Consider the following 22165-nt stretch of genomic DNA (forward strand, 5'->3'; position numbering starts at 1 on the left):
GATAAGTTTCACTGAGCTTATTGATTTGATTTACAAAGGTATAGTAATAAAGAAGCATAGTACTGACACAAAAATAGATATAGTCCAATGTAATGGAATAGAACAGAAACAGCCCAGTGCACCATTAGCCGTCTGGTTTTTGACACAGGGGCTAGAAATTCATGCTGGAGAAAGTATAACCTTTTAACAAAGTGCTAAGGAAACTGGCTATCCACATGCAGAAGAATGAATCTAAGCCTGTGTCTCTCTTCCTGTACTAAAATCAAATAAAAAAGAATGGAGGACCTATGTATAAAAACAGAAACGTTGAATCTGCTGGAAGATAAAATAAGAAAAACACTTGAAGACATAGGCATAGGCAAGTACTTCATGAATAGATCTCCAACAGCACAAGAAATAATACCAAGAATCCACAAATGGGATTATATTAAATCAAAAAGCTCTAAGTGAAGGAAACAAAAGAATGAAATGGCAATGTATGGAATGAGAAAAAATGTTTTCCAGCTACTCTTCTGAAAGAGGACTAATATCTAGAACATATAAAGAACTAAAAAAAATTAAATCCCTCAGAACAAATGACCTAATTAAAAAATGAGAACATGAAATGAGTAGATACTTCTGAAAGAAGGAAATGCGAATGGCCAGTAAGTTCAGGATCTTTAGCCATAAGAGAAATGCAAATCAAACCAAAACCGAGATTCCATCTTACTCTGGTGCGAATGACTGTCATCAAGGACTCGCATAGCAGCAAATGCTGGCAAGGATGGAGGGAGAAAAGGAACTGTTTTCCACTGTTGCTGGGATGTGAATTAGCACAACCAATACAGAACTTGGTAAGGCAATTCCCCAAAAACTAAAAATAGAAATTCCATTTGACCCAGTTATTCCTCTCCTGGGTATCTTTCTTAATGAGTTAAAGAAATCATTTATGCTTATAGCATTATAATTCATGATACCTAGATGCTTATAAATGGATACATAGATAAAAGAAATGTAGTATATGTATACAATGGTGTACGACTCAGCCATAAAGAAGTACAAATTTGGGTCATTTTTATGAAAACTGAAGGATCTTGAGAATATAATGTTAAGTGAAATAAATCATACACAGATGGTTAAATATTACATGGTTTATATGAGAAACTCAAAATATAATAAAGAGTAAAATAAAAGAAAGATTACAAGAAACAGGAGGTAGATGCTTTGGAGATAGGGAAGGGCATGTGGGGGAGGGGTATGAGTGAGAATGAGGGGAAAGGGATAAAAGTTATCAAGATAGGATATACAATGTGTGATAAAAATACAGCGAATATTTTAAATAAAATTTTAAGAATTAGGGGTTTGAAACCCTGTATAATTTTTATTGTTTTTGCTTTGTTTTCTTTTGGTCTATGTTGTTGTTATTTTGTTATTTTGTTATTCTTTTTAAAATTAAAAAAGAAGAATTAGGGCTGTGGATATAGGTCAGTGGCACAGTGCCTGCCTGGCAAGTGCAAGGTCCTGGTACCAAAAGAAAAAGACATGAATTTTAAGAATTTATTACAGTAAAAGATACATAGCCAGTAATTCCCCTGAGAGTACGTTCTCTTACTTTCACACACTTTTCCCATCATTTTTGCCACTTCTGAAGAGGTTATGGAAGTGCTCTTTCTGGAGTGTCTTTAGTTGTGCTGTTGTGCTGTCTTAATGTTGTGAATTTATTGGCAGTGTTTACCTTGCATGGTTATTTTGACTTTGGGGAAGAACCAGGAGTTTCACAGTGTCAAATTCAATGGATAAGGTTCATGAAGACACACTGTGGTGCCTTAAGGGCTCATCTTCTTGGATCCCTTGGCAGCAGAACTCACCATGTTTAATCACAACTCCTAAAGGCACTCGCTAAAGGATATCCAGAACTGTTTCACAAGGACATCCAGGACAGCATCCTAAGTGGGTTTGAAGCAATGAGGAGTATTTTGAGAAGGATTAATGGTAATGTATCTTTCAGTATAATACATTTTAAAATTTTAATTTTTATTGGTACATGTTTATAATACACTATGATTACATTCATAGTGGGGCATTGGTACATGTACATAACACATCTCAATTCTTTCCCCCCCCCTCCACCCACTTTTCAAAATTTGTTAGCATCAGATTAATTTATAAGTCTTTATCAGTTTAATTATCATAAATACAGATTAACAGCTATACTAACACTTCAAAAACACATAAGACAATAATACTTAATCAAGATATACTTTTAGATATATTGTAGATTATACTTTTTTTTCTATTATCTGCCTTTTATTTTGCACTTTTTTATATATTAAGTTTCTCAGCTAAGAAAAATCATATGATATTTAAGCTTGTATGTCTGATTTACTTCAGTTAGCATTATAGTCCCAAAATACATCCATTTTCCTAAAATTGACTTGAGTTTATCCTTCTTTATGGCAGTATAATACTCCAAAGATTGCATTTTCTTTATCTATTCATCTTTTGATGGACATATATGCTGCTTCCAAGATTTAGTTGCAGTTTGTGCTACTATAAAGATGGGTGTGCATACAACATTGTGATGTGATTTCTTTAACTTTTCCAGGAACATACTTAGAAAGGGAATAGCTAGGTCAAATGGAATTTCTATTTTTAGTTTTTTGAGAAGTCTCCACACTGATTTCCATATGGGTTGTACAAGTTTACACTCTCACCAACAATGAAGAAAGGTTCCTTCTCCCCCACCTGTCAGCTCTTTAGCATTTGTTATTGGTGATTTTTTGACAATGGGAATTCTTTCTGGAGTGAGAGGGAATCTTAGTGCTCTTTCAAATAACATTTCTTGAATGGCAAGTGATGTTGAACATTTTTTCATGTATTTATTGGCTGCTTATACAGAGAATTTGTGCATGCAAGATGTAGAGGAGAAGGGACTCAAAGGCTCGACACACTGAGCCAGTTTGTGCTGCTTCCACTGTTGTGCCGCACTAGTGATGCATGGCCAGTATTGATCTCTTCAGTATTTCTCACTGCAAATAACCACCAATCACTGACAAATGCAGCTGCCTCTGAGAGAGGAGAGAGTGCCCAAGGCACCATTTTTAAAATTTCAGATATGGGAAAAGATTAGTTTAGTGAAGGCAATGTACTTATTACAGAGACCATCAATGCACCAGATTGTTATGCCTTTTGGCTGGGAAACAGGGAATTCCTCCCTGTAGTCTTAGTGATATAACTTTGCCAGAAACAATCCTACTTCCTGCCAACCCCATACTTAAACATGGGATTCGATGGTAACCACAAAGGCCTTCTGTTCTCAATGCAGTCTATGAGCAAAAGAAAACAAGGGAAGCCAAGAGGGTTGTGGGTGAAGACAGTGGGTGCTGTGGTGGGCAGAAATAAGGAGAAGAACGAGGGTAGGGAACTCTGAACGGAGTGCACCACACAAGAAGATCTGTGGGGAGTGCAGCCTGGGATTAGACAGAGTCTGACTTACAGGGGAGCTTGTTCTGCACTCCAACCCCATCTCCACTGCCTGGCTGTCCCAAGACTGGCTCTCCCTAACCAAAGCTGAGTCTGCGTGGTTCATTCAGTATCAGCCAGACTTTGTTGAGATAGATATACTCTTTTTCTAGCGAAAGAGTTATGAACTGAAACAAGAATAACCAGCTAGTTGACATTTCAAAGATGGAAAAAAAGGTCATAAATAAAAGCCAATAATTTCTCTGAGGTCTGCAGTTGAAGAGATCAGTGGGGCAGGACATGGGCTATTTCATTCTCTCTCTACCTCTCTTTCCTTTCTCAGTCTACTCCTCCCCTTCCTTCATATTCTCTGGCTTTCTCTTCTTGCCTGGAACTCCCAACACGAGGTCATCTTATTTCTCTCCCTTTGTCTTTTATTCTTTAGATAACTGATAATCATTGATGCTTTGAAGTTCATTTTTAACTTTTGTGTTTTTATTGACATTTTTACTGCATTTCTTAAGTAAAACACAAGCAACAATAAACCCAATAAATTAAAATACTTTACCCCTGATCTTGACTATGGATTGATTAGTTGGAGAAATATGAGGATGTAAAATAAAATAAGGCCCTTTTATTTTATTTTATTTTATTTTTATTTTAAAGATAAAAGGAGGGAAACATTAACAGACATACAACATTTTACAACATATCACAAGCACAATAAAGACAATACAGAGTTACAAACAAAGTGGTAGGGAATTAACAATGGTGGTTGTATTACATATTGATATCTTCAAAGTGGCTTCTCGTGAAAACATATAAACATGCAATACTGGTCAACCAAAGACTCAATGACAGTTTCTTTCAGCAAAGAAATAGAAGACAGTAGAACAACCATGTTAACTATCCTGTATATACATACATACAAAATTTCTCCTTCTTTCCCTTCTCTTTTCCCACATCCCAATAAGGCCCTTTTATTTGTGTAGAACTTGGACTACTGAGAAGGAATAGAGCCAAGTAATTTGTATGTGCCTCTCATGTAAGACAATCATTGAAAGCATTGGTGTGATGACTAGAATCAAAGCACTGTTCTGCCTTTTGTAAAATGTATGATTGAGAAAGTTCCTTAATCTTCCTGAGAATGACAACTTCAGCCTTCTTCCACTTAACTAATTTTCTGACTCTTAATATCAAAAACTCTATTGACTTTCAAAGTTATAATATTGGTGGTGTCCCAGTGAGAAGTCTAGAAAACCCCTCCAGCTAAATCCTCAGTGACAGTCACTTTTCATTTCTAGATGATGTAATTGGCTACCACATACAGTATTGTGTCTCTAAGCATTGTATAAGGCTCAGTCTTGTAGGGTAGGGTAGGATGGTAGTTAAAGGCCTGTGCTCTGGAACAGAGTACTTGTGTTAATTCTTGGCCCAACATTTTATGTCAGTATAATTTGGGCAAGTTATTTAGCTTTTCTGTGACTCAGTTTCCTCATCTATGAAGTGAATATCATGACAATAATAGTGCCTGTGTATGACCTCATTTGGAAATAGATGCAGTTAAATTAAAGATCTTGAGATGAGATCATCTTTATTTAAAGTGGGATAATGATATGTTTTTATAAGAGAAATTACAGGAAAATTTACATTCAGAGATGGGATAAAAGACCATGTGCACATAAGGCAGAGATTGGAATAATGTCAAGGAATACCAAGAGTCATTACAAGCTGGAAAATGCAAGAGTCTCTTCCACAGTTTGAAGGAAATATGCCCCTTGTCTTAGGTACTTTTCTCACTGCTGAGACAAAATGCCCAACACCTAAAGTTAAAAAAGGAACAATTTATTTAGCTCACAGTTTGTAGAAGTTTCAGTTCATAGTCAGCTGGCTTTAATGCAGGGTGGCATGGCAGAGTGGTATTACAGAGGAGAAGCAGTTCATGGTAGGCAGAAGGCAGAAGGCAGCAAGGCAGGAGGCTACAAGTGACAGGACAAATTAGGACCCTCTTTCTGACCCGTACATCTTATCCAGACTACATGCCCTTAGGGACACTCTTAATCATACCTAGAACTATCCCAAACTAATTGGTGGACTAATTTAGTAATCACACACCTTTGAAGCCAGCATCACACACTCTAGATCCAACCATCTGCACAAAACCTCACCCATGACTGCATGAGGCTTTGGGAGGACATCTAGATGAAAGTCCTAAAGCCCTGATGACCCCTTGATTTTGGACTCTGTCCTACAAAGTTGTGAAGATAAATTTCCATTGTTTTAAACCTCTAAGTTTATGGTAATTTGTTGTAGCAGGCCTAGGAAACTGGTACACATTTTATACAAGTGATAATAGTACATCTACTCATAATATTATAGGGGTTTAATTATTTATAATTGTCAAAGGATTTATTGTGAGTGTTAAACTAACTTTACCCTCACTATAATCCAATGAGTAGACATACTGTTATCTAAAGTGTTAAGAGTAAAATCTAGACTACAGTAAGATCTACAAGTATAGGGCGTTGTGTATGGTTAGCCCCCTGAATCTTACATAGCAGCTCTATGCAGTAGATACTATTAGGACTCTCATTTCATATTTGAGAAAATAGAGGGTCAGAGAAACTAAAAATGTGTCTCTGGAGTGTGCTGTAACTTTAAACATTCCTCAGAAGAATGTGGAATTTGGCTTTCTGCTGATGAATCCTGGTGACTGTTGACTTGGTAATCATGTCCTTTCTGCAAAGACTCTCAACTGGTGGGGCATCAAGTGGCCCAGGAGGTACTAAGAAGACTGTCCCATATGATGATGTTGTTTACTCCTCTTAGTGTGTCAGCATGGCCCTGGTGTGGGCCCAGGCTCCATTTAGAAGGAGCCAGGCTCTGTCCACCCTTGGCTGTTTGCCCTTGTCATCTTATAGCCTGACCTCATTGGAGATAGCCTCAGCACCTTATCACCATATAAAAGGCAGGGTATGCTGCCCTATAAGCTATGTCCTTGCTCCCCTCCCCGCTTCCCTACCTGATGGTTCCTTGTTATATAAATTACTCTGGAAAAAGTCGTGTAAGGCAAAGTTCTTACTAGGACCTTCAAAGCCCTATAGGCAAGGGTCTTGCTAAGTACTTCAGGCTGGCCTTGAATTCACTATGTAGCCCAGGCTGACCTTGAACTTACAGCGATTTTCATCCTCAACCTCCCAAATGCTGGGATTATGGATGTGTGCCACCATGCCTGGCTTTTCTTAGTTATCTTGTTTGTTGTCTTTTCTTCCAAACTGAAACACAAAGCACCATGAAGATAGGGACATTTATCAGTTTTGTTCACTGCTGTAACTTAGAGCTATTGTGTTTTTATTTTAAGACAAAAGATTTTAATGTATGAGTTTTTTTTTTTTAAACTAAAATCTCACTATTCAGATTTACTTGTAGTGTTGGGACTTCATGATAAATAAGTGGGTTTTGTATTGTTGTTTGAGCACTCACCTCTAAAGGATTTGCCATCGCTGACCTACAGTAACTCTAGGGCATAGTAAGAAATTGTTAGCTGACTAAGTGAAAGAATGAATAAAGCATAGCCCTCCTTTCAACTGCAAAACTGAAGTGGTTCACACCATTAAATTACTAGAAGGAGCACATGAAGAGAGGGTATGGAAGAAAACATATTTATTGAGCTTTGTGTTTAAGGAGGCAAGAAAAAAGACAATGGAGAATGAGAATGCAATTCCAAGTGAAGTATATTTTACACTGAACAAAAACTCAGATAATACAAAATTTTTGCATTCATCATTAGATATAGCTATGAACAAACTCAAGCCAGAGAAACAGTCCCTGCCCCCAGGGAGCTTACATTCTATTGGTCATAATATCAGGCATTCTGATCTTGGACACCAACAGAACAAGCAATAAGAAGCTACTGTAGATACTTGATTAGGAAGAGCCTCAATGCTAGAAGATCCTGCTGCTACTTGAAGGGTGGATTCTGATAAGAAAGAGTACTGGGAAGGGCAGGAGTCTTGAAAGGGCTGTTGTGGGAGATCAGATATGAAATATGGGTGGGGAACTGGGGGGAGTGGATATCAAGGTACACAGAAGGAAATAGGTGTAGAGCCTTGCACTGAAACAATGAGAAAGGATCTTAAACCCCTGAATATGAGAACAGCCTAGATATGTGTCCTCTGGTGGAAAAAGAAGGAAGGTGATGGAGACAGTAGGGAGACTTTGACTCTGAGAGTTGAGCAAATGGCAAGTTCAAGTTGGGACCAGTCCAGCTGAGCTTCAGTGCTTGTTCCATTCCTAAATTGTATAAATACGTGAAGGACCATAGCACTCTTCTGATGTTTGTTCACCAGCACTTATTCACATTTGCTGTTCTGTTCTCTATATGGCAAGCTAAATTTAGTCATGATGTGGCCCATCAGAATTGGAACAAATTTGAATCTAGTCATTTGCACTAGATCTACAAAACAAAATTTTTGTCATGTTAGCCTAAAATGACATCTGTCAATAGCCTAAAGCTGTTTATTAATGGAGTAATATTTAATGATACTATAATTTTGATGTCATGAGGTAGAGATGATAGAATTTCTCTGTACATCAGGATTTTGACTAAGGACACAATAAAATAATTTTATTTTCACTTTAGTATGATTTTAACTGTACATCCTAATGGCTGTTTCTCTATGAATTAAAAGAACCAGTGGTGTGTGTGTGTGTGTGTGTGTGTGTTGCTTCTGACATCGCTAAGTGGCTTGAAATCAGCCTATTTTCTTATAGCTTGAGTTTCAATTTTGTCTGTTAAGTTACTACCTGATTCTCTCACTTGTCACGGGAGACAAATGGGAAGAGATGGCAACTTTGAATTCTCTAGTATCGTGAGCCAAATCAAAAGGGGAAAAACCCCACGCTTTATCTTTGCATATTTTTGGTCAAATTGTTTTTTGAAAGAAAAATTTTTGAGGTACCGTTTTACAATGTGTAATAGAAACCACCTTTCTGCTACCTGTGGGTGAAATGAAGAGCATTTTAAGTGGAAGACGTCAATATGAATTTGCCATACTAGAACTTGATTGTAGAAGTTGCAGGATCTGAAAGACCTGTGAGGGGTCTAAGAGGTGGCAGTAATTAAGGAGTTCCTCTTTTTGTGTGTCTACAGTGCTATAGAAAACATGCTAGGCAAACACTCTACCACTGAGCTACACCCCCCAGCTCAGTGGGTCACTTTGTATGAGACTGTTTTGGACGGGTCAGCCTGGACTTCCACATCTAGCACCACTTCCTGAGAAAAGTCAGGCTTCCTCTATATGAGCAGGGCTTTTGAAAACTGCCTACAGTCTGTGGCCATACCACCCTGAACATGCTCAATCTCATCTGAAAACGGCCTACAGTATAGTCTTGAAAGATTTAGTATTTTAGTTACTTGCCTCTGGGTGCTCTAGTTTGTTACATGAGAAATAGACTTATCCCATTTCTTTGGTTATAAGGAATTTGAAAATTGTGTATGGAATATTCCTAAACTTTTCTTTCTAACTTCATTTGTCATATCTTTAATAAGAATACGATGAAGGGCGCCTGCCTGGCAAGTGCAAGGTCGTGAGTTCGGTTCCCGGTACCGGAGAAAAACCAAAAAAAAAAAAAAAAATACAATGAAGGGCTTGAATATATTCTAATAGTGCGGTATCATTGGAAAACTGGGCAAATGTGGAAAAGTGTGGGCTCATCTGTTCAGTGATAAAAACAGGAATTAGCAAGTGTCCTTGTTAGAAAAAGGAAGTAAAAGTAGCAGTTATAGTCATGTCAAGTTGGCATCCATCTCAGAGCTTTTGCAGTTTTCTGTTCCCTTTTTCTGGAACATTCTTACTCCTCCTCATAGATGGTATTTTCCTGTCATCGGGTCTCAGCTCAAATATCATCTCAGAGGTGTTGTTTTGACCCTGGATCTACTATCTCTTCCCCATCCCACCTCTGCTGAAGTTACTTTATCACATCCCTTGATTTCAGTTTCTTTTTAGCATGTGTCATGACCTGAAATTACTTACTTACATGCTCTTTCTCTGGTTTACCAAAGAGCAGAGATCTTATCAACCTTTCTTACTATAATAATTTGAATGCTAAGAATAATGCCTATGTAGACATGGAAGGAAAATGAGATAGCAAACTTGTCATTTATGAAAATAGAAGAACTAAATAAATAGACCTTTTGAATAGCTTGAATAGCATTCAGAATTTTATTATAGAAGAAATATTGTTGCAGTGTGCTGCCCATAGGTATTAAAAATGTTCATCTAAAAACATGCTTGCTAGAGTTGCGTTTGTCAACATCAGAACTTTGGTAGCCAAGATGGGGAATATTTAGGGGGCTTTTTTCTCAGATTCAAGAGCACTAGCATTAAAGAGGATATTTCTGCTACACTATTTTACCTGAATGTTTTGGCTTTAAGTAATTTAAATCTGGGTTTAAAGCATAAGTTTTATGGGAGAATAGGCTCAGAGTTGGTCGACTTAGCAGCTCAAAATAACAGCAAGGATTCAGGTTCCCTCCATCTCTCCATCTGCCTCAGTGGATATCATCCCATCCAAGGAGGACAATGAGAAGAAGAGAGACTATTTCTTGTAATTAGGTAGGTACCCACTGTGGTAGTGAAGGAATGAAATTACACAGACTGATCAGGACCATGCCTGATTTTGGGGGAGAGGAAAGTATCTAAACAAAATGGAGGCTTTTTTGGGAAGGAAGAAGGTGGAAATGCTGTATATCTCATCTACTGTTTCTTGTTTGTGAGCAGTACATAATGGTATTGCTAGCATTTTTTTATCCTAAATTTTGCAGTGAAGATTAGTTCAAGATTCAGGGGATTGTGGTGGTCTGGAGACACAGGCAGTTATAATCCTTTGGATAAAGTCCAAGATTCTGTTCAAGAGCATTGGGAGGAATTTCCATTTCAGGGTCTAGCTATCTGCTTCTTACCAAGGGGAGAGAAGAGGAAGAGACCTAGATTTCTCTTTTAGCCAACTTGGTCTCACTCTCTGACCTTAGAGAAGTGCAGATTATTCTGAAAGTCTTAGTTCCCCAGGATTTTTTATTACATTATCCTATTCTTCTTCCCCAAAGCCCAAGAGAAAATTTGAGGATAATTTCAGAAGTTAAGTGAGGAAGAGGTTGAACTGTCAGAATGGAGGGAGTGGTGCAACCATTTGATTTCCTGTTTACTTCTTCTATGATCTCTTTAAATCCAATTGAAGTAATTTTTATACACTTCTGTTGGAGAATTTCTTTTGTTTTTTGTGTTTTTTCCTTATATCCCATGGCAGGGTTAAAATAAGGACAGGATAATGTGAGTAATAGTCTGAAATATTCAAAACTTCTCAGCCTTTAGGCAATTCCCAATTGCCTATCATATAAAGGTGGTTGAAATATGAAGAGTACATTAAACCAGGAAATGTCACAGAGTAGTGGGATTTGATGTTTGATAATATATACTTAGTACTTTTTAATAAACATTTTGTGATAAATGTTTAAAATGAGATCTAATTTTATTATTTTACAGTGTATTTTGATATACCTATGTGATCTATTAAACAAACTACCAGTTTGAGACTCTTTATTTTGATCATTCCAAATCTGATCAGTGACCTAGTTTTGTCTATTCTTCTTTCTATAACTGGTAATTTAGTTCTGGCCTTCATCACAGTGCATACAGATCCATTTGTTCTTGAATTATTTCCCAATTACTTTGAAAGTGCTTAATGGATAAAGACATGCTTTAAAAATATGTCTAGGGTCTCCAGATAGACATCACAAGACCAGACAGAAAGGTGAGAAAAATTATTGTTTGTTAGTTTTTTGTTAATATTTTCTCTTATGATTTTGGTTTTAGATTCCAATGTGAAAAGATTTTGCTCCCAAAATATCCTGGCGATCCTTGGTTTGTCCTCTATCACTGCTGTGATAGCTTTGATTGCTGTGGGGCTGAGCCAGAACAAACCACTGCCAGAAAACTTTAAGGCAAGTCAAATCGTGTGTGTGTGTGTGTGTAAAAGAGGGGCCTGGATGTGGTGAGAAAAGAAGGGCTCAGATAAATTATACAGGGGGAATTGAGATTGTAGAAGCCCAGAAACAAGTCAATATCTATTGGATTAGGGGAATAAAATGGAAACAGATGTTCTTTCTAGAAGAAGAAATTCCTTGAATTTATTAGTGGTGGGAAGATAATTGTCTTTATGATTATTCAGTAAATTTATTAAGTCAATACTCTCTTGATAGGGATGGATGCTTTATTCATTTATTTTTTTTTAAGACTATGCTGATGCTCTATGATCTAGTACTATCTCCACTGTATATTCATTGTGTCATCATGGATTAGTCACAGTGCTGCCCTCTCTTTCACTCTTTTATCATCTCTGTCACCAAATCAATAACAGGTGGGGCTGGGAATTTAGCTCAACGGCAAAAGCGCCTGCCTCGCAAGCGCAAGGTCGTGAGTTCGGTTCCCGGTACCGAAGAAAAAACAAAAACAAAAACAAAAAAAAAAACAAATCAATAACAGGTATTAAATATCTCTGTGTTAAGCACTTCAAAAGTCAGAGATTGTCCAGAAGACATGTTTCTTCTCTACAAAAACATTAAACGAGCAAAACTGGTAGAAAATCAGAGAACATAAACATATAGTAATCATAGTTATTTGAAATTAATTCTTGGATGGGAAGATTTCCTGTTAAATTTTTAAATTTGAAGAGCTAGTTGGTATAATTAAAAATCATTAAGGTTATTAACTTTCTATGACATAGTCTGTTTTCTTTCCAGTTCATCCAAGTAAAGTTTCAGACATGAAACTTGTAATATGGACATGATTTTTATTTCATTTGTTAATTTAAAAGCATGAAGTAAATTTATAGTTACTTTATAACTATTCCACTGAAATGATCGTAAACAAATCTACATGTGTGCAGAGGATATGAGTATGATATTGAGCACATCTACACATGTTGGTAGTGACATATCTAGAAGTTAACTGGACCATGGAGGTCCTAGAATGTGTATATAGAAGTATATTCTCTTGTATTTGAAGATGATGAGCTGTAAGCTTGGAAAGATGGATGCACATGCCAGCCCTATAAAACTTTTGTCATGCATCCAAATCACTTGTTGTACAGCAAAGGCATGGGTATTGCATTGGCATCCTTTTGTTACACAAGTTCAACTCAGTGGACCTGTGTACAGCAGCTGCTTTGTCAGGGTAGAACGCTGAGGCTATCTCATCGGTGGTCTCTTGCCTTTTAATGTTGAGTGATGTTGGTTCTCTTGGCAAAACTTCACTCACAGTTGAAGCCTCATGACATCTTGGTTCTGCTATTTGTTTACTAGCTCCAAAAGTACATGATTGCCTTCTTGATTTGACCTTTTTTTCATATTCAGTATTGCATCACTGGAGAGCAGGACTGCCTAAGGGGCAAGATCCAGGGCAGACTGAAGCTCTTGTTCACAATGAATACTTGTGGTCATGGATGACTTCCTTTATTCACTCTGGTCTTCAAGTCTGTCACGCTTCTGTGTTGTTATGTTGGCCTGGAAAAATGGAACAAGAGCTTTGTAATTCTTTAAAGAAAAGGCATGAGTATTTGGAAATCAGTCACTGGCCCTGTCAAAGATAATTTCATATATTAAAAAGTAGCCATTTTGAGGTTATACACTAATATTGTAAGGTTTCTGGCATGTACTAGAGACAATATAGGTATACAACATTTCCATCACTGCAGAAGGTTATTGGAAGATGTAGTTAATCAATGAGACATTGCTGCTTTGGGATATATTATGATAATATCTCTGAAATCATTCAAAAGTAAGTTGAATGAATAAAGTATGTGATAAAACATTTTATAAAACCTAAAGTAAGGAAAAAATATTTTTATTGTATGGTTCGTAAACTAATACCACGATCATCTCAAATATTATGGGTTATGAAACTGTTTTGAGTAGTTGTTATAAATGTGCAGTCATCCCTCATTATCTGTGGAGGATTAGTTGTAGGAGTCTCTTGTGATTACCAAAATCTGTGGAGGCTCAAGTCCTTTATATAAAGTGAGGTATTTATTAATGGAATGTCTTATACACATCTTTCCATATGCTTTAAATTAGCTCTAAATTATTTGTAATACCTAATACAATATAATATACCTAATACAGTACAATAAATGTAATATAATACGATACAATTTAGTTCTATCTAAATAGTTGTTATAGGGGCTGGGGATTTAGCTCAGTGTCACAGCGCTTGCCTGGCAAGTGCAAGGTCATGAGTTCAATTCCCGGTACCGGAAAAAAACAAACAAAACAAAAAATAAATAAATAAATAAATAGTTATAGCTATATTGTTTTGGAGATAATGAGAAGAAAAAGCCCATCTTTACAAGATCAATACAGACGCAATTTAAAAAAATAATTGTTCTGCAGCTGGTTGAATCCATAGGTATAGAACCCATGAATATAGAGTACTGACTGTATTTGCTTCTGAAAAATGGCTATTTAAAACATAACAGATATTTGTACTTGTGATGTTTTGTTTATGCTAATGATACAGTCCTGTTTTATTTCTTCCCGATCCATTTGGGTTCAGCCTCACTGGGGCAAGGCTGGAGCACATTTGACATAACACATCAAGAGCTCTTTATTATACAGATGTGTTTACTTGGCTAGCTGCTTCTAGACTACAAGCACATTGAAGATAACAACTAGATTTTATTAGTCTTTCCATGCATCTTATGTATTCATTCATTTAAAAACAGTTATTAAGCATTTACTCTATAGGGGAGAGTAAAGTCTTTTATTTGTCAACCAGCTCACAGTATAATTCTTTAAATAAGCACGCTGATAGAAGCAGGGCTGGCCCTTTGGGTGTGTTAGAAGGGTGATGTTCATGTCAACAAAGGTAGACAGAATAGAATGTCTTGATTCCAGATAAAGGGTACTTAGTTGTTGCTGCCTCTCTAGTCCTTATCATATACTACTACTTTTGGAAAATTTTCTGGCAAGAAGATTTCAAGGGCCCTGTTAGGGAGCAACACAAATTTCTACTGTGTATCTCTGGTGCCTCTTTCTCAATTATGAGAGATTTCCCACTGAGCCAAAGGTCTCCGACCTCAGTCAACATCCTTCCCTGCCTTCAGTGGTCATCACTGAACTTCAGTTAAATAAAGATATTTATTTTGGTTGTATAACCCTCAGTGGATTATCTCAGTGGTTCCCAAATTTGTCTGCACATTAGAATCACATAGGATCTTATAAAAATTCCAAAGAACAGGCCACGTTCCAGACCAATTAAATCTCAATATCTGGGGGTCTGACACAGGCCTGACAGTCTTTGAAGTTCTCCACGTGATTCCAATGTGTAGACAAGTTTGAGAACTGCTGGATGAATTATTTTCTACACCTCTCATAGTGTCTCAGCTACTTCAGCATGTGCATCTGAATCCCAGCTGCACATTAGAATCAGCTATGAAGCTTTGAAATTATACTGTTGTTCAGGCCCCACCCTGGGTAACCTGTAAATGTTTCTAATGTACAACCAGTATCAAGAGACTATCTTAATGGGTGTTCTTGTAACTCATGATCAGGATAACTCTAGCCTCCCAGCCTCCCATCCTACCCAACATTCCTCTCAGATTAAAATATTGTACTTTATCCTTATGCTTTGGAAAACTCCCATCCTTGTCCCTTTCCCACTGCAAGCTGAATATGGAGAAGAATGATATGACACTGATACTTTTTTAAAATTTGTTTTGCCCTCAGTATGGGATTGTGCTGGATGCAGGCTCTACTCACACAAGTTTGTATATCTACAAATGGGCAGCTGAAAAGAACAATAACACAGGGGAGGTGCATCAGGTAGAAGAATGTGAAGTGAAAGGTAAGATGATGCAAGGGAAGGGGTACAGTGGGACACGAGAATGTGAGAGGTGAAGAGCAAGTACAGGAAAATAGAAAAAGAAGCTCTGAGCATGGGAAATCAAATAAAGAACACAATGCAGCTACTGTTGTTATTTTATCATTATAAAAATAATATTATGGGGCTGGGGATTTAGCTCAGCGGCACAGGGCCTGCCTGGCCAGCACAAGGTCCTAAGTTCATTTCCCGGTACCGGAAAAAAACAACAACAACAACAAAAAATTATAAGTATCAATTATTTGCATTTTTAAAGATGAGAGTGTCAACATTGAAAAAGGTCAGTACCTCTTTTTAAGGTCACTTGAGCTAGTAAGTAATGGAACTGGGGTGCAAACTGAGGCCTAATGAACTTAAAACCCACACCTTAGCCAGAGGTTCTCAGACTTGAAACTGCATCAGAATCACCTGGAAGGGGTTTTAAATGGATACAGGGCCCCAAGCCCAGAGTTCTGGAGTTAGATCTAGGAGGAGGCCCGAGAATGTGTATCTCTAACGTGTTCCCAAGTACTGCTGCTGGTAGTCTAGGGAATTGCTGCTTTCTCAATCTTTGTCCTCTAATTTACGGTTTAGAAGAAATTTTCCAAAGCTTTCAGTCTCTGTGTAGCAGGAAAGACCAGATCAGAGATTCTTAGGCTAGGAAAAGGACCTAATGGATCATTTAAATATTGTTTTATAGAGAAGAAAACAAAAACCTGGAGGATTAGTGCCTGACATGTTAGCAACAGAACCAGGATAAGAATCTAGGTCTCCTAAGTACCCTCCAGGCTTCCTGCTACTCTGTAATGCCACCACATTGCAGAGTGCTTTTTTTTCTAGTCTGTTTTAAGGTCACAGTCTAAAGAGGTTGTTGACAGTTTGTTTCTCTCCATTCCCTGCACCTCAGCATGTACTAGACACTTCTATGTCACACCACGATCTGTCTGGCCTTTATCTTTTTTGGCCTTTTCAGCCAGGAACGTACTGTTTATTTTCAGCTAGACAAATAACCTATATTCCAGAAGATAATGAAGTTTTAGTCTGATGGCCTGTAGTGTCCATTAATTTTTATCAAGAAAGTAGTAGACAGAAGATATTTTCAAGAGAGAAGGTCATTTTACTCAGAACCCTGGTACCCTGAGAATTTTGCCCCATCAATACTGAGACAATATTTCTTACATATTTTAAGATGCCAATCCCTCATTTTATTTAATTCACTCCCTTCTACTTTTTAACGGTTTGTTTTTTAATCTAGCAGATCTCTTTCTTCCAAGACTCATCCCATGAGTTCATGAGTGTTTGGTCTAACAAATACAGTATTTTTCCCTTTTGAAAGAAAGTTAATCAAATATTTAAAGCCAGATTATCTGAGTCAAAATAGCTGACAACCTAGATGTGATTTTCTCATTATATTTAAATAACTTAAATAATCTGTTTAAAACAATGTGAATGATCTATTGGAATTATTTGAGTAATTATCTTCAAAGAATACTCCTTATGAAGCACTATGTAATATTTATCTTAAAGATTATTTTGTTTGTTTTTTTTTTTTTTGGTACCGGGAATTTAACTCACAACCTCGTACTTGCCAGGCAGGCACTGTGCCTCTGAGCTATATCCCCTGCCCCTGTAATATTTATCTTAATGTGAGATGAAAATGTTGAGTGTTAACTTCAAAAAGCTTATGGAATCTTAGCTCTACTCCTCACCATAGCGACAGTGAGTTTTTCTCTAAAACCTGAAAAACAGTTTACTAAGGCAGCAGAGTATTGGAATGGAAAAGTCACTGAAGAAATGTTGATTCTATTCCTGTTTCACCTAACAAAAGAAGAAACTCTACCTCAGAAATTTCAGGGTGCTGGCTGTGACCACATAGCTAGTTAGGAGCAGCTTCTATCTTTTTAAAAATCAGTAGATATGGTACTTATTTTAATTTTAGTTCTAAATATCATTTTATTTATTTAGTCTTCTAGGAAATAATGTTATTAGTAAAAGAATCATCCAGAAGTAGCTAAGAGTGTACCTATCTATAAGATCCCTATCAGAATCTGAGAGAAAATGTTACATGGTTGAATATGAAATTGCACCATCCAGTGGTGAAGTTATTGAATACCAGACAGATACAACCCAAGATTTAAAAATTAAATCATACTAATGCTAGGTTCAAAGAGTTACTCTGTAAGTACAACAATCTAATATATAGCACATCAGGAAATTGTTTTCTTGTATTTTCTCAACCTACACTACATTTTGCTATAATATTGTCAAGGTATACACTATACATTTTTGTCATCTTCTATGTCTTTCCCTAGGTCCTGGAATCGCAAAATATAGTCATAACCTAGATGGTCTAAACACATACCTGACTGAATGCATGGAAAGGTCCAAGAATGTGGTTCCAAAGTCCCTGCACCCAGAGACCCCTATTTACCTGGGAGCTACAGCGGGCATGCGGTTGCTCAGGTATAGCAGCATGTAGGGACCAAAAGTGGCAGGTATTAGAAACAGTGCAAGAACCTCTGAAATTATGGGGAAAGCCACACTTCCCTAACATCCCAAATTCTCCTTCCTCTGTCAAAGTCGACATCTAAGAAGAAAATTTCAATAAGTGAGTAAAACTCCCAGACTCATAGTATTCATAAGTAGTATCCATAGTAGTAAGATTTTAAGTATATAAAAAAACTTTGCCTAGCTCCCTGTGAGGAACTCAAGGGAAGGGGGAGAGTAGGACTGAGCCGATGCTTGAGATTTGGGATACAGACTTAGTCAATCAGTATCTGAGAGGAGGATGAAGACTAGAGGAGACCCATAGATAACCCAAGACAACTAATCACACTAAATTTTTATTTGGTCACCACTTGGTACCTGTGTGTGTTATTTGTTTACCTGCTCATTCATTCATTCACTCATTTGTGTCTCATGAGTACCCGCTCTTCCTAGAATATGGAAGTAGGTGACTCAGCCCTCAAGGAAACCAGAGTGTCCTTAGAGGTTGATCAATTTTTTTGATGGAGGAGGCGCAGAGCTGCTGTGGGGGGCACTTGGTGCTGCCCAGAATGAGACACTGTGGTCAGAAAGAAGTGTCAAAGAAGGGGATGAGGCAGCGGGTAAGGGGAAGGCATGGCAGACAAAGCAGGCAGCATGCATATGCATCCAGTAATAAAATTTTATTTGGCACTTATTTTGTATCAGGCACTGTTTTTAAGTGCTGGGGTTACAGCACTGAATAGGACAAAGTCCCTGACTTCATGGCATTTCTGTTCTAATGGATGTGCAAAGTCAGAGAAATGAGGGAAATGGGGATAAAGTCAGAAGACTGAGTAGTTTTGCATAATAGAAGATAAGGGCCAATGCTGTAACCTTATTACATGTTTTATTACTATGTAAATTTTATTACTTTTATTTTTGAGACAGGGTCTCCTTATGTAGTTCAGGCTGACCTTGAACTCATTATGTAGCTGACCTGGCCTCAAACTCAGGAGAATCCTCCTGCCTCAGCCTCCTGAGTGCTGGGATTATGTAATGCCACCATGCCGTTTATCATTATATAATTTAATAATAATAATAGATCATATTTTTGAACACTTGCTATGTTCTTAGTATTGTGTTATGCACTTAGCACAGTTTGTTTAATATAATCATAACTCTTTAAAGTGAGAGATATTACCAACTATTATAAACAAGATAATGAAGCTGTGGGTTATAAATGTTAAGTAATTCACCAAGGGTCACATGCCTGGTAGTTATAGGATGCGAGTGGGATTTTGAGAAGGTAGGATCACAGAGTGTCTTTCAGGCCATGCTAGGAAGTTTAGAGTTTATCTGGAGATAATGGGAAGCCATTTAATAATGTTACATAATTGGTACCACTGGTAGAGAAGATGGATTATGGAGGAAGAAAGCTAGGGATGAGAGGAAGGCAGACGGTAGATATGGGCATCATTCCAATTAGAGATTACAGTTAGAATTACAGTTAGATGGTAGTATCCCCCCAACCAAAAACTAGAGGCTGTCAGTATTGCATAGCCTAGATTTTGGAAGTGATTGCATCCCATCTTCACTAGAAAAACCTCGAAAAACTCCTTCTTTAGGTCCCAAGGTCTCCAAGGACTGACAATATAAGGAAGATTTTTTTCCTCAGTCTGGCAGCAAGGGAGGTTGGGTATCTGTTCCTGGTCACTTGCCTCCTGCTTTCTGCTATAGCCGAGGGTTCCTCTGACAACCACACGTGAACATCCCCACATCTCTGTTTATTCCCTTGTGTTTTAGTCCATGCCTTAGGATCCTTGCATGAAAGCACTGGCTGAAATGAGTAGGTATAATTGTTAAGACACAAATGCTAACATCACCTCTTCTTTTATGTAGAATGGGAAGTGAACAACTGGCACAAAGCGTCCTGGATGAAATATCGGATATTCTTAGCAACTATGCCTTTGACTTCCAGGGTGCCAGGATCCTCACTGGCCAAGAAGAAGGTGCCTATGGCTGGATTACTGTCAACTATATTCTGGGGACTTTTTTTCAGGTGACTACTTCATAGCACCCATGAAGGTGGCTTTCTGGAGGCCAATGCCATTGCCATTTCAGACAGTACTTGGGACACTAGCCCAAATCTGTGATAAATGGATGGATGGATGGATGGATGGATGGATGAGTGAGTGAATTTACTTCCACATTAGTAAGGATCACCTAAGACAATAGCACCTCTTTTACTACTGAAGAATATGGAACCCATGTCTTCATGTTAGGAAGACAGAAAAGAAAAGAAAACTGATCATTAAAATAAGTATAGCCAATATTGCCTAGTGTTGTGTGTCTTGTGCTATTCCCTTTTCATGTGCTGTGTAACTTCATTCTCAAATATGAGGTACTGTTATTATCCCTGTTGTAGTCAGGGTTTGCAAGAGGAATAATACAGGACTGTTATGGTTTGTGTCTAGATGTCCCCCCCAAAGCCTCATGCAGTCATGGGGCTAACTTCTAGAGTTTATGACTGATTCATGGTCCAGTGCTGGGATTATGGGCGTGAGTGCTACACCCACCCTGGGGCAGGTAGCCTGCATACAAAAATAAGGGAAGGAAAGAGTCTTGCTCTCTGCTGCTTCTCCATTTTGCTCTTGCTGCTTTTGCTGTTTTCTGTCACCATGAACTGTTGCCCTCTGCCATATGCCACTCTGCCTTGGAGCCAGCCAAGTATGTACTGAAAGCTCCACCAACTGTGAGCTAAATAAACAATTTCTTCCTTAATTTTGGATGTCAGGTATTTTGTTCCAGCAATGAGAGCAAAGTAATGATGACAAGGACACATAATTTATAAGATTATTTTATAATACTCACCCAAAGAGTCATATATAAAGAGAGTGCAGGAAATCTGTCCACATACTAAAGACCAAAAGTATCCAGCTGAGGGCCTGGACGCCATGGCAATGTCCTGCATGAGTCTAGCTGAAGATCTAGAGCCCATAATAATGCTTGCACTAGTCTAACTGGGGGCCTAGAGCCCATGAAAATGTCTCATGCAGGACTGTTTCAAGGACCTGCATTGGGAAGGCCCAAAGGTCAGTGGTGGAAGCTCAAAAGTCTGCACCAGCGGGATGAAGGATCTGTGCCAGCAGGCTGAGGAATCTGCACTGGAGCCAGGAAGCAATGCCCAAAGCAAGAACCAGAGCTCCCCCAGAAGGTACCACAGCCATCCTCACTAACAATGAAGTCTTGAGCTCCTTCTCCAATGAGAACAGCTAAGTCTGTATCAGGAAAGCAAGTGCAGCAAGTTTCTTCAGGATTCGACCAGTGCACCATCTTCCCCTCCAGAGCCAGGAAGCAATGCTCAAACTAAGGACCAAAGCTCCCCCAAAGTGAACTTCAGCCATTCCCAGCAACAATATGGTCCTGAGTTACTTTATTTTAAATTTTTTTTTATTTTGAAAAATAAAAGAAGGAAAACATATTAACAAACAGACATCCATTTACAAAATAGCATAAGAACAATACAAACAACACAGAGTTACAGACAGAGTTGCAGGAAATTAACCATGGTTGCTGTATTACTTATTGATATCTTCAAAGTGGTTTCTCAGGAAAACAAATAGAGACATACAAGATGGATCAAACAAGTAATCATTAACTGTTCCTTTCTGGAGAGCAATATCAAAAAAAGGAAGGAAAGAACTCAAATTCATGCATTAAGGAATGAAAAGGATGAAATTACTACAGATTCCACAGAAATTCAGATCATTAATACCTACTTTGAAAATCTTTACTCCCATAGGATAGAAAACTCAGAAGAAATGGACAGGTTCCTAGATATGTACGAATTACCAAGGTTGAGTCAAGAAGATATAAAAATCCTGAGCAACCCAATATCAATTAATGAGATTGAAAATGTGATTAAAAACTTACCAACAAAGAAAAGGCCAGGCCTTGATGGATTCACAGCAGAATTTTACAAGAAATTCAGAGAAGATTTAATACCAACACTCCTCAAACTCTTCAATGAAATTGATTTTTTTTTTCCCGGTATCAGGAATCGAACTCATGGCCTTGCGCTTGCCAGGCAGGCACTGTGCTGCTGAGCTAAATCCCCAGCCCCTCTTCAGTGAAATTGAAAAGGAAGAATTCTCCCTAACTCATTTCTGGAGGCAAGCATCATACTGATACCAAAACCAGGGAAAGACCCAACCAAGAAAGAGAACTACAGACCAATCTCCCTAATGAATATAGATGCAAAAATACTCAATAAAATACTAGCAAGTAGAATGCAGCAAATCATCAAGAAAATCATACATCGGGGCTGGGGATTTAGCTCAGCG

The 22165-nt window shown here is 37.9% G+C and overlaps 1 protein-coding gene across 5 annotated transcripts in view; it reads left to right on the forward strand.

The window, feature by feature from the left end:
- Entpd1 (ectonucleoside triphosphate diphosphohydrolase 1) overlaps positions 1-22165 on the forward strand; it is a 105410-nt gene that overhangs the window by 44955 nt on the left and 38290 nt on the right. For 3 of the 5 annotated variants that reach the window (XM_005407553.2, XM_005407549.2, XM_013506153.1), the window contains exons 2-5: positions 11316-11443; positions 15224-15341; positions 17669-17819; positions 19722-19881. In XM_005407553.2, the coding sequence (XP_005407610.1) occupies positions 11316-11443; positions 15224-15341; positions 17669-17819; positions 19722-19881 (557 nt within the window). Of the gene's footprint in view, positions 1-1871; positions 1972-6164; positions 6224-11315; positions 11444-15223; positions 15342-17668; positions 17820-19721; positions 19882-22165 lie in introns of those variants that run through there. The other 2 variants (XM_013506151.1, XM_005407551.2) reach the window with 2 other exon arrangements.

The sequence above is a fragment of the Chinchilla lanigera genome, unplaced genomic scaffold, assembly GCF_000276665.1.
Source record: "Chinchilla lanigera isolate Chin_1 unplaced genomic scaffold, ChiLan1.0 scaffold00106, whole genome shotgun sequence".
Classification (NCBI taxonomy): domain Eukaryota; kingdom Metazoa; phylum Chordata; class Mammalia; order Rodentia; family Chinchillidae; genus Chinchilla; species Chinchilla lanigera.